Below are 13,987 nucleotides of genomic sequence, written 5' to 3' on the forward strand. Positions count from 1 at the left end.
AATTTCCAAAGTCCCAATCCAAAATTTTAAACTTCCAAGTTTGATCCTCGTACAACCCTAATACTTGAAAGTGGTGTACTGTCAATGTCTCATGAGTCCCATAAGTCCCATAAGTCTCATAAGTCCCATAAGTCCCCTAAGTCCCATAAGTCCCAAAACTCCACCTTCCCAAAATCCCACACAAAGCACACTCCCCCAAAACCAAAATACAATCACCAACACAATTATCTCTCCCCAATCTTTATTTCTCCAAAAACATACACAACTTCAACAAAAATACAAAATATCCTAACCTAACCCTAACTCCATATCATCACTCCTCAAACTACAATAAATATAAAAACAACTACATCAAGGTGGCAATAATACATCCTCAGGAAACACAGCAAAAATATTGTTCATAAAATTTTTAATCAATTCTCCTATAGTTTCTTCAAGTTTCGGTTTAATCTCTGCTACAACTGTTCTCCAATTGTGGTTCAAAAATAAATTCATAGCGCTGGACATAGTAGTTTCACCACCGAATAAATTGTCAAGGTGTACAGCTGCATATCCTATGTCAAAATCCACGTAAATGTCAACTATTCTTTGATGAAGCAATTGAGTGTGCTGATTTGTGTAACGCTCCATTTGTAAGGTTAAGATGGCGTCGATGTTCGTGAAGTTTCCGTGTCCTGTACCGTTTCCTTTGATCGGGAGCATCATTATCTTGCCGTCGAGGTTGTAATTGAATGTCATCTCGAACCTTGGGATGTGGAGTTTTAAGCGCATTCGGTTTTTGTCGAAGTCTAATCTGGGGACGAGAGATTTATTTGTTAGAGAGAATTTATTGTAATATTTATTAGGTTAGGTTAAGGAGAATTTATTGTAATATTTGTTAGGTTAGGTTAGGAGAAATTTAGAGTAATATTTGTTAGGTTAGGTTAGGAGAAATTTAGAGTAATATTTGTTAGGGTAGGTTAGGAGAAATTTAGAGTAATATTTGTTAGGTTAGGTTAAGGAGAATTTATTGTAATATTTGTTAGGTTAGGAGAAATTTAGAGTAATATTTGTTAGGGTAGGTTAGGAAGAATTTAGTGCAATATTTGTTAGGTTAGGTTAAGGAGAATTTATTGTAATATTTGTTAGGTTAGGAGAAATTTAGAGTAATATTTGTTAGGTTAGGTTGGGAAGAATTTAGTGTAATATTTGTTAGGTTAGGTTGGAAAGAATTTACGGTAATATTTGTTAGGTCATTAGAGGAAGAATTTATAGCAGTATTTTATAGGTTAGGTTAGAAAGAATTTATGGTAATATTTGTTAGGTAATGTTAGGTAAAATTTATAGTAATTTTAGAAATAAAGAATTTGTAAATTTGACAGTTTGAGAAATAAAAATTTGCAAACTTGACAATTCTTGATTTCCAAACTTACAAAATTTGACATTTTGAGAATTTAACATTTGAAAAAGTCGACAATTTGATAATTGAAAATTTGCAAACTTCACACTTTCAAAATTAGGACTTCAGAAAACTTGACATATAAAAAATTTGTAATTTAGAAAATTTGACAATACAAAAATTTAAAACTTACAAAACTTGACAATTTAGAAATTTAAAATTTACAAAGCTTGAAAATCCAAAAATTTAAAATTAAGAAAACTTGCCAACTTAGAAAATTAAAAAATTAAAAAATGTGTCAACAGTATAATTGTTGAAATATAAAAAACTTACTTGATGGTTTTGGTTACAATATTAGTCCCTCCATAAATGGAGACATTCTTATAATTCGCTCGAACATAAATCGGCCCAGAGCATTGATCGATTTCTATATTATCCAAATGCAGAGGATCACACGGTGGTACATGAAGCTGTGGAATTCCATTCCTCAAATACGGCTTCAACAAATTGATACTTTGCTTTATACAATCGCTCAGATGTGGATCGCTCCGGTGACATGTCTTCAAAAACGATGCTGCAATTTTAATAACAATTAAACAAAAATAACTACACTTCTCATTTATTTTTCAAACTTTCTTAATAACATTCTTTTCTTTGAAACTTTCCATAAAAAGAAATCAAAATCACAAAATAAACATCTCTGTTTTGCGAATTAAAAATAAAAAATGTAAGCAACTTATTCAGTTTAAATATATTCATAAATATATGATTTTTAATTATAATGAAATTTTTTTTGTATTAATAATAATTTAATTCGTTCGTTAATTTTAAGAAATTTAATTTAATTATTCAGTTTTTATGGTTAATTAAAAATATATGAGAAAAATGTGAAGAACTAATGTCATGCTTCCACAGTGTTACTTTGTTAATTATCTAATGTAATTATTCAATTTTCATGGTTAATTGAGAATGTACGTGTAAAAATGTTGGGAATTGAAGTTGGACATGCTTGTACAGTAAACCTGAATGCTTTAAATGTTCATTGCATGATTTCTGTGCGATTCATCGTGAATTAAATGTGCATGCTCCAGATGCGACGCTCAGGTTTATACACTGGGTGTCTCTAAAGTACATCACCAAATTTTTTTAACTGTTCAAAGAAAAACTAAATTTTTCCAATTTACAGAATTAATTGTAAACGTAATTTTTCGTGGATATAAATATTATATTGTTTAATTTTCTTTTAGTTCAAATTATGGTTAAATAATATTTAAATTTTAACAAAAAAAAGACTTATTATTATCAATATTAAATATTAAAATAATATTGTGAGTGTATAACTATCCGTATAATTTTCAATGAAATTGTAAAATTATGTTTTCAATGAAATTTTCAATGAAATTGTAAAATTATATTTTCAATGAAATTTTCAATGAAATTGTAAAATTATATTTTCAATGAAATTTTTAAAGAAATTATAAAATAATATAATAAATAAAAAATGAGAAAAAGTACTCACGAATTTCTGGAACAGGCGAAGCAGAAGAAGAGAAGACACAGAAAAGGAATAATAACAATTTTTGGATCTTCATTGTTGCTACAAGAAGGTCTGAATACGAAATAAATTCGTTTGTCATCGAATATTGCGTACGTTCCATCGAACGATAATGTGCTGACATTGTTATTTCTATTTCACTTCCACTTCCTTTTAGAGATTTCACAACTCTTTGAATCTATATTTGCAATCACTTTGATCATCACATTTTTATCGATCGAGTTCAACATTACCTTATTAAAATTGATGTTCTTAATTAAATATTAATTACAAGACATTCATTCATAACTGTAAACTATTTTTAATTCAACAAATTGTATTTTGTTTTTTTTTTTTATGAAGTATAATGTATTATATCATATGCATTTTTTAAAAATGAAATAACAATGATGGATTGCACATAGAAAATATATATAATACAATAGAATCAGTATAATATATAAAAAAGTACATCATTACACAATAAATGCAATATGCGAAGGTACATAATTATGCAATATATGAAAAAAAATAAATGCAGTTTACAAAGGTACATAATTATGCAATATATGAAAAAAAAGTGCAATATACGAAGGTACATAATTATGCAATATATAAAAAAAATAAATGCAATATACAAAGGTACATAATTATGCAATATACAAAGATACATTATTATGCAATATATCAGAAGAATAAATGCAATATGCGAAGGTACATAATTATGCAATATATAAAAAAAAATAAATGCAATATACAAAGGTACATAATTATGCAATATACAAAGATACATTATTATGCAATATATCAGAAGAATAAATGCAATATGCGAAGGTACATAATTATGCAATATATCAAAAAAAATAAATGCAATATGTGAAGGTACATAATTATGCAATATACAAAGATACATAATTATGCAATATATCAGAAGAATAAATGCAATATGCGAAGGTACATAATTATGCAATATATAAAAAAAATAAATGCAATATACAAAGGTACATAATTATGCAATATACAAAGATACATAATTATGCAATATATCAGAAGAATAAATGCAATATGTGAAGGTACATAATTATGCAATATATCAAAAAAAATAAATGCAATATGTGAAGGTACATAATTATGCAATATACAAAGATACATAATTATGCAATATATCCGAAGAATAAATGCAATATGCGAAGGTACATAATTATGCAATATATAAAAAAAAATAAATGCAATATACAAAGGTACATAATTATGCAATATACAAAGATACATAATTATGCAATATATCAGAAGAATAAATGCAATATGCGAAGGTACATAATTATGCAATATATAAAAAAAAAATAAATGCAATATACAAAGGTACATAATTATGCAATATACAAAGATACATAATTATGCAATATACAAAGATACATAATTATGCAATATATAAAAAGAGCATAAATACGCAATATAATAAATTGAATATACATTGCGCTAATAACATCCCAATAATAAAAATAATATTACAATAACATAAATTAATGATATAATTCAAAATATACTAAAACCTATCAAACATCACATATGTACAACAAACACGAATGTCCACCATAAACGTCAGAAATAAAAATAAAATGCCAATCCAGATCTTATCGATCCACACCTCGTTCCCCATTAAACAAAGATGCAGAACTCGCGTACCCGCGGCGATGTACATTTAAGAACATCCATTACGTAACTCCGAACAACTAAGGCTTTACTACAAACTTAACATATACTATTTGCGGCTGCGTCCCATCACTTAAGGTCGGAAGGACCTTGCCCCGTATACGCTCGCAACGGGAGCGCGGATTAAGAGGACAATGTCTAAGGAAGAAGAAAGAGTACCAACTAGAGAGATCACCTAGATGATGCACGTCAAGAATCTCTGGTCCATGGCCCAGATACTGCGTCCTTCCATGGAGACGTATAAAAACCGCACCTGCTCGCGAACGACACTTTTGCTCGACCACTCCGACCGTTTGAAACCGATGATCCTTCGACTCGATCATCCTGGAACACGAAATCGTTCGTCTTCACAAACGAGTGTTTATGTGCATCGCGGTCTTCTGTTTTCTGCTGGTCTTCATCGTTGTTACTATCATCGTGCTGCTATTTGTCAAGCCCGTCTACTTCTGGCAGGTCCAAACGGAGTGAAGTGTCTATTCTGAATCATCTTCATCCTCAACTTCATCGGCCTCTGGGTCTGACACCTTGAAGACAGTGGCTAGCCATTACCTGTGTAGTTAGCTGTGTCTCAAGATGAAACTAAGCACCCTATACCTAGTCTACACCCTCCTGGGTCTAATAGTCCTAGCCAACAGCCAGGGCACCCTGCTAGAGATGTCCCAGCAGATGTGGACCAAGCTGCTAACGGGTGGTTTCTCCAAAACAGGTAAACTGGATCCCCTAAAGGTCCCTGTGATCAAGGTCGACCAGTCCGAAGGCGACACCAGTTATCGGATCATCCTCAGGAACGTGGAGATCGGAGGTCTGAATAAATCCACCCTAGAAAGCATCCACATAGCCCGAGGTCGGCTGAAGTCCAACCTAAGCGAGGTGGAGGCTGGTTATGTAAGCTACAGTGATCTCCGGGACCTGGACTCCATTAGGTACCGATTCCACACGCTGATCAAGGAGCCCAAGGTGCAGAACGAGAGCTTTGAGGCTATAGTCTCCGCCAGCGACCAGCACAGCAGGTTCATGTCGGCGCCTCGAGAGCAGGAGAAGAGTTTTGAGCGTTTGCGACAGTATGATCCGTTTCTGATGAAGATACAAGCGGACAAGATGAGGGAAGCGCCTAAAAGTGAGCAGAAGAGTCAGGATTCTGGGGTATTTAGCATGGACAGCGCTAAGGTGGTGATGAAGGACCAGATTGTGGAGAATATTAGATACCCTAGCGATGTGCAGATGATCTATGCAATGAGCGCTCTGAACGCTGGGTTGAATCCGACCTATGAACAGAGGTACCAGGGTAGAGCTGGGTCCGAGAGACGAGAGGACCCTAGGGAGAACCAGAGAAGAGGTTATGTGAATGGTAGAACCGAAGCGAGATTCGATGATGTGCAGACGTCGGCTTCGGAGAATGTGGAGAGCAGGGTTAGAGGCAGTCAGAGGTTCCCTGCTTATGTTAGGGAACAGGCGCCTCAGGATACGAGGCTGGAGAAGCAGCCGGGGTACATTGATATCGTTTATGCTGACGGGGAACATCATGGAGGCGTGAAGCGGTTTGGGAATGGAAGGATCGAGTCTAAGGAGGGTACACAGGTGTTTGGAATGAAGGATGTGGCCAAGGTAGGTTTCTTGGAGGTGATGGCTTATGGCTAGGGTAGAAGGTTAACAAGTTCTATCAACGTTCAAATGTGATACTTTTAGGTGGTAGCTTGTTAGACTCATTTTTAGGTCAGATAGTTAGGTTAGCTAGTTGTAATCAGCTAGTTGTGGTAAGCTAGTTGTGGATAGCTAGTAATTATCACATTAGCTAAGTTCAGGATAGTTTTGGGCAATTCTTGTTGGAATACATATCATGACACAGTAGCAGGATGCAATAGTTCATCATTCGAGTCTAATGGAGGGTCAAGTGTGAGGAGGGTACCCAGGTGTTCGGAATGAAGGATGTGGACAAGGTAGATTCTTCAAATTTGAAGGCTTATGTGAAGGACAGAAGGTGGTTGACAAGTTCTATCAACGTTCAAATGTGATATTTTTAGGCGGTAGCTTGTTAGACTCATTTTTAGGTCAGATAGTTAGGTTAGCTAGTTGTAATCAGCTAGTTGTGGTCAGCTAGTTGTAGACAGCTAGTTGTGATCAGCTAGTTGTAGTCAGCTAGTTGTGATCAGCTAGTTGTGATCAGCTAGTTGTGGACAGTTAGTTATGAACAGCTAGTTGTGGACAGCTAGTTGTGGTCAGCTAGATGTGATCAGCTAGTTGTGGACAGTTAGTTATGAACAGCTAGTTGTGGACAGCTAGTTGTGGACAGCTAGTTGTGGACAGCTAGTTGTGGATAGCTAGTAATTATCACATTAGCTACGTCCAGGTTAGTTTTGAGTGATTCCTGTTAGAATACATATCATGACACAGTAGAAGGATGTAATAATTCATTATTCAGTAAATTTATTTTGCTATTTGTAGATTGGTTTATCTGTCTAAAAGTCAGCTCTTAAGTTCATCAGAGGTAGCTCTCTATCTTTAGGCTATCGGATCTGACTTCAGGTTACTTTTCAATAATCCATGTGATATTAATACATTTTCTAATAGATCCTCATCATTGCTAAATATCATTCTTCCTTTGTTTTCTAACAAAATGGCGTTTCACATAACCCATTATTCAACCATATAACCTGTCCCACAAATATTGTCAGACCTAAAAGTCAGATCTGTCAGACCTGTCAGAGTAAAAGTACTTCTTATGATCACAAATAAGTTTGGTTATTAAGTTTTGTGTCTCTCTAACTTTTGCAACAAACTTAATTTGTGACTAGGAAATTCTAGAAGGTAAACGAACCATCACCCACGACTGCACCTCCGGTGAGCCGTTGACGAAGAGAAACGACGCAATCAAGGCTGCCATAAATTCCAACAGCATGAGAAATTTGACTAGGTACGCAAAAGACTATCAGGAAAAACAAGGATACTTCGAGGAAGGAATGCAGCTGCTTTATCATTACGGCGGAAATCCTGTGAATGAAAAAGTTGGCCTTGGAAAGAGATACAAACGTGCGCACAGTGAAAACGAAACTGATGTAGGTACTCTGGTTTCCTTTCAAACAGCAATTATTAATATGATCATTATTGTACTTCAAGGATGATGTGATGCATGTGATCTTGAAAATACGTGTTCCTCAACTTCACATCAAGGCGGATTATGAGCTGACTGGGAAGGTTGGGAAGGAATTGGTGAGAGGAAACGGAAAACTGAATGGCAACTTCAGTAAGGAACTTTTTGCTCTGAAATATTTTAATAAGATACTTTGCATTCTCCAGAGATTTTTTTTTTCTCCAGAGTTTTATGGACCATAGGACTGGGTTTCTTTTAGGATTTGTTTCAATTTTTGTTTGATTCTTGGATCTCAAATTCTGGGATCTGGGATCTCTTCTTTCAAGATTCTTCATTTTTAGGGTTTTCTTAGAATCTACTTTTGGTTCTTCTTAGTATTCATATTAGGATCTACCTATGACTTAATTAGACTTATGACTTATTATTCTTAACATCTACCTATGATCTCCTTAAGACTCTCTTAAGATCTACCTGTGATCTCCTTGAGAATCTCTTAAGATATACCTATGATCTCCTTGAGAATCTCTTAAGATCTACCTATGATCTCTTTGAGAATCTCTTAAGATCTACCTATGATCTCCTTGAGAATCTCTTAAGATCTACCTATGATCTTCTTGAGACTCTCTTAAGATCTACTTATGATTTCCTTCAGACTGTCTTAAAGTCTGCCTATGATCTCCTTCAGACTTTGTTGAAATCCACCTATGACCTGCTCAGGATCTTTCCAAAAATCTACCTCTAATTTTCTTAAGATTCCTTTAACATCCACCTATGATCTCCAAACCTTTCTGGGATCTACCTATGATCCCCTTAAGATTTTCCTAGCATCTACCATAGGTAGATGATCTCCTTAGCTTCATGTTATGATCTACCTATGATCTCCATAGAATTCCCCTATCATCCACATAAAATCTCCTTAAGATACCTCTAAAAATCTTGCATCTACCTATAACCTGTTTCATAATCTCTTAAGGTGTACCTATGGCTTGCATAATCTCCTAGGATCTAACTATGACTTGCATAGTCTCCTAACGTCTACCTATGATCTCCTATGGTGCCTCTACTCTCTCTTGATTTTCTCTGACTCTTCCTAAGATCTCCTTATCGATATCTTCCAATCTGCCAATCTCCTCAGATTCTCCTAGGACCAACATCAAATAAGGAAACATTCTTCTTGACAACTTTCTTCATAATTAGAAAAAGTCTTTCTTGCATACCTTAGCAAAAGTTCAACCGTACCTAACACTCAATTAAACTCAAATGAACCTTGCAGGCGAAGTAACAGGCGACTTCACAATTGAACTAACAAAAGACAAGAGAGAGAACATTTTAATAGTACGCGCCGCCCGAAGTAAATTAAGCGGCAAGAAGGAAAATATCTCCCTACAAGGTATGGACGAGGAAGGACCAGTACAATCGATTCTAAATCACGGTGAGTTCTACGTACACTACGTACACGTTCTACGTAAGTGCATAATTTAAAATAAAAGTCAGAATCACGTGAGTCGCGCCATCTCGTGGGTTGGCATAGGTAGCTTCCATTACGCGTTTGACTACAGTTATAACACCATTATCGCCTACGACAGGATTAAATTCACTCCGATGGAAATTACATGTCGCAGCTTTTCATGAAGGAAATAGCTTGTGAAAAGTAACTCGCAGAATCCGAATGTACAATACTTGCAAGCCGGTTTGTGGTCATTGCGTAAACGTCGTTTCGTCTGTTTCCGTTGCGTCATATGCAGCCGGTGTTCTTCCGTAATTAGCAATCTCCAAAGAGAACGATAGAAACGAGGAATTCCATGGAGAAAAGTCGGTGTCAATCGATACGAAAGTCCCGTTCACGTTGATCAGAATATTACGTAAACAATGCATCGACTGACTTTCGTTTGTTGTTCTTGAAGTACTTGAAGTACTAGATACTAACTATTAAATTAAACTTTAAATACTACATATTAAACTCTCAATTGAACTTGAAATAGTAGGTACTAACTATTAAATTAAACTTGAAGTACTAGATATTAAATACTTAATTAAACTTGAAATACTAGGTACTAACTATTAAATTACACTTGAAGTACTAGATATTAAACACACAATTAAACTTGAAATACAAGGTACTAACTATTAAATTGAACTTGAAATACTAGATATTAAATACTCAATCAAACTTGAAATACTAGGTACTAACTATTAAATTAAACTTGAAGTACTAGATATTAAATACTTAATTAAACTTGAAATACTAGGTACTAACTATTAAATTAAGTTTGAAGTACTAGATATTAAACACTCAATTAAACTTGAAATACTAGGTACTAACTATTAAATTGAACTTGAAGTACTAGATATTAAATACTTAATCAAACTTGAAATACTAGGTGCTCACTACTAAATTAAACTTTAAGTACTAGATAATAAATACTCAATCAAACTTGAAATACTAGGTACTAACTATTAAATTAAACTTGAAATACTAGATACTAAATATTAAATTAAACTTGAAATACTAGATACTAAATCCTAAATTAAACGTGAAGTACTAAATATTAAATAATAAATTAAACTTAAAGTCCTACATACTAAATACTAAATTAAACTTGCAATACTAGGTACTAAATATTAAATTATTAAACTTGAAATTCTAGATACTAAATATTAAATTAAACTTGAAGTCCTATATACTAAATACTAAATTAAACTTGAAATACTAGACACTAAATACTAAATTAAACTTGAAGTACTAAATATTAAATAATAAATTAAACTTAAAGTCCTAGATACTAAATGCTAAATTAAACTTGAAATACTAGATACTAAATATTAAATTATTAAACTTGAAATTCTAGATACTAAATATTAAATTAAACTTGAAGTCCTAGATACTAAATGCTAAATTAAACTTGAAATACTAGATACTAAATATTAAATTATTAAACTTGAAATTCTAGATACTAAATATTAAATTAAACTTGAAGTCCTATATACTAAATACTAAATTAAACTTGAAATACTAGGTACTAAATATTAAATTATTAAACTTGAAATACTCAATGCTAACTATTAAATTAAACTTGCAATTCTAGATACTAAATATTAAATTAAACTTGAAGTCCTATATACTAAATACTAAATTAAACTTGAAGTACTAAACATTAAATAATAAATTAAACTTGAAGTCCTATGTACTAAATACTAAATTAATCTTGAAATACTAGATACTAAATATTAAGTCAAACTTGAAATATCAGATACTAAATACTAAATTAAACTTAAAGTACTAAATATTAAATATTAAATCAAACTCGAAATACTAAATAATAAATATAAATTAAACTTCAAATATACTTTCGAAGATGATTAAAAAAAACTTTTAAACGAACAGTTCACGAAGTTAGCACGAACACGACGTAACGAAAGGGAAAAAGTAAAAGTGATGGCCAACGAGTGTATCGACGTCGATCAAGCAAAGTAAAAGCGTCCGCTTTCTGCAACATTTTGATGCACCCCCGCAATCAACCACGTCCATCATATTAATTCGCTTAATAACAGTTTCACGTTGACTTTCAGGTTTAATGGCTGCCGAAGCGGTGGCCGCCATGCTTGCCGATGACCTGGCGACAAAAGCGTTGAACGACAGAACAGCCGACGCGATGATTTACAAAATGTACAAAGACCTTCCTGTTAATTAACAACCAGGAAAACTTTTCTGTGGATTTTTTTGCCGGACGCTTATTCTTTATGGTATCGTTGTTCTTTGTTTTAAGATTTGTTAATCCTTTTCGCTGAACAAAATGGCGGCGATGGATGATGATTTTGGAAATTGTTTTTGGTTTTTAATATTTTAATTACTGTGAGTATGCTGTGAATTTGATTTGGGTAATTAACAATTGATGCTTTGATTGAAATAATTATTTTTTAAATATTTTTTAATATTTTTATTATATTCTGAAAAGTAATTTTAATTAATTTAGTACAAGTGTATTTGAATATAATAACATAAGATTTTTCCATTTGAGATTTTTATAAAAATGGTGTTTAAAGATTGAAGTAATTAAAATTTTAAATATCTTCAACTAACACTCTAATTATGTACAACAATAGGAACTTACATATTAAAATAATTTGATAGAATAGGATATAAAATACAATTTTTATAACAATCAAAAATATTCCAGTATGTTTATATAGAAACTTTTCTTTTGCAGTAAAATATTTACTAGTGAGTGTTTAAGGTTAGAATTCTGGGGACCTAAGGCGGGAAATTTGAATATAAACACTATTAATTTATTAATCACTTGCATGATTCTATTCATATTTATTTATTCTGTTATATTTATCAACTAAGGAGAAAGAGTCATTAACTTATTAACTTGTTACTAGAATTATACTTAATTTATATTCTATAGAATTTTATCATATATCTCTTGCGGCACACACATGTTTTACATTACATACGTATTATAAGTAGCCTATATTTTTAACTAGTTTAATTTTTATAATTATTAAGAAATTATTTATGTACTCAATCGAAAACTTGCTCATATATGAACAGAAAGCAGAGTGCAAAATTTATTGTAAAAAGGTGCTTTATAGATTTAGAATAATATTTTTATTCTCCTGTTTGTGCATAAATGAAATGCATTATATGAAGATTCTTTGTAATAATTTTGTGATACGGTTCTAAACGAATATGTGAAATCTACATATATGGCCGAAAATGATATTCATCAGAAATTCACAAATTTTTTAATTGATGCATTATAGAAAAGAGTTGTGAAGTAATTTCATATTACTATACACTCTAAACACAGATATACGCAAAATCTACATATATGGCCGAAAATGATTTTATCTAAAATTCATAAATTTTTGAATTGTTGCATTATAGAAAAGTGATATGAAGTAATTTTATATTACTATACACTCTAAACACAGATATACGTAAAATCTACATATATGGCCGAAAATGATATTTATCCAAAATTCACAAATTTTTCAATTGTTGCAATATAAAAGAATGATGTGAAGTAATTTCATGTTACTATACACTCTAAACACACACATACGTAAACTCTACATATATGGCCGAAAATGATATTTATCAGAAATTCACAAATTCTTGTGAATTTTTGCATTATAGAAAAGTGATGTGAAGTAATTTCATGTTACTATACGTTCTAAACACAGATATATGTAAAATCTACATATATGGCCGAAAATGATATTTATCCAAAATTCACAAATTTTTCAATTGTTGCAATATAAAAGAGTGATGTGAAGTAATTTCATGTTACTATACACTCTAAACACACATATACGTAAAATCTACATATATGGCCGAAAGCAATTTTTATAAAAATTCGCAAACTTTTTAATTATTGCATTATAAAAAAGTTATATGAAGTAATTTTATATTACCAAACATTCCAAACACACCCATAAAATCTACATATATGGCCAATAACGATGTACATCAAAATTCGCATTATTTCAAAACAATATATTACAAAACACATTCTACACGTAAAATATTGCGCAAAATTGTTCAAAGCCGTTTCAAATTATTTTTGCACACGCCCGACAAGAAGTCTGATTCATACGCCCTATTAAAGATGGTAAAATTGCATATGCTCGCGAATCGAAGCATTAAATGTACAAGTTTGATTGTGTCATACACGTAAATAATACGTAAACGCATGCACGGCCGATTTGTAAACGGGTTTGCAAACGTTACGTGCAGTTTGCCATAGCGGAACCAGTCAGAATCCGTCAGATTTTACATAATCGCATTTGGGAAATTCAACGTGTTACACCAACGATTTCCAACGCACTTGGTTGGGGAAAGTTAGCATCGATGATCGGACGTTGAATGCGACGAATAAATTTCGCGAGTCGAAAAAGTGAATTGACTTTTAATCGATTTAAGTTATCGAATCGATCGTACGAATTTTATTTACTGGACAATGATATATTAATTGCTCCACGATATTTTACGATGTTGTATTTTATAGTAGTTATAGTAATTATTCAGTTAGTAGTAGTAGTAAAGTAGTTACAGTAGTTAATGTAGTTTTATAAGAATATTATAATATTTTATGATTCTTGTTTATGACATATTTAATGTATTAATGTATTAATCAGATATGTAGTATGTTTATATAAGTAGTTGGAACATGTTATCCGTTGATTAACTTTGTGTATCATTTGTAGCCATGAAATAAATGAATATGTAATTGAGAGTTGATGTTATTTACATATTGTGTTTATGTAA

General features: G+C 32.1%; 2 protein-coding genes across 2 annotated transcripts; one reads left to right on the top strand and one right to left on the bottom strand.

The window, feature by feature from the left end:
• Positions 1-224: 224 nt before the first annotated feature.
• LOC100875504 (protein takeout) lies at positions 225-3,013 on the bottom strand. The gene is made up of 3 exons (XM_012285230.2): positions 2,898-3,013; positions 1,712-1,952; positions 225-793 (listed from the first exon to the last, which is right to left on the bottom strand). Exons 1-3 carry the CDS (start codon positions 2,968-2,970, stop codon positions 352-354), a joined length of 756 nt encoding a protein of 251 aa, XP_012140620.2. The 5' UTR covers positions 2,971-3,013; the 3' UTR covers positions 225-351.
• A 1,329-nt stretch (positions 3,014-4,342) lies between these two features.
• On the top strand, positions 4,343-13,768 carry LOC100875397 (uncharacterized). The gene is made up of 5 exons (XM_003699550.3): positions 4,343-6,230; positions 7,418-7,678; positions 7,740-7,866; positions 8,987-9,145; positions 11,284-13,768. The coding sequence occupies exons 1-5, from the start codon at positions 5,199-5,201 to the stop codon at positions 11,403-11,405; spliced, it is 1,701 nt and encodes a 566-aa protein (XP_003699598.2). The 5' UTR covers positions 4,343-5,198; the 3' UTR covers positions 11,406-13,768.
• The last annotated feature ends 219 nt before the right edge of the window (positions 13,769-13,987 follow it).

The sequence above is a fragment of the Megachile rotundata genome, chromosome 14, assembly GCF_050947335.1.
Source record: "Megachile rotundata isolate GNS110a chromosome 14, iyMegRotu1, whole genome shotgun sequence".
Classification (NCBI taxonomy): domain Eukaryota; kingdom Metazoa; phylum Arthropoda; class Insecta; order Hymenoptera; family Megachilidae; genus Megachile; species Megachile rotundata.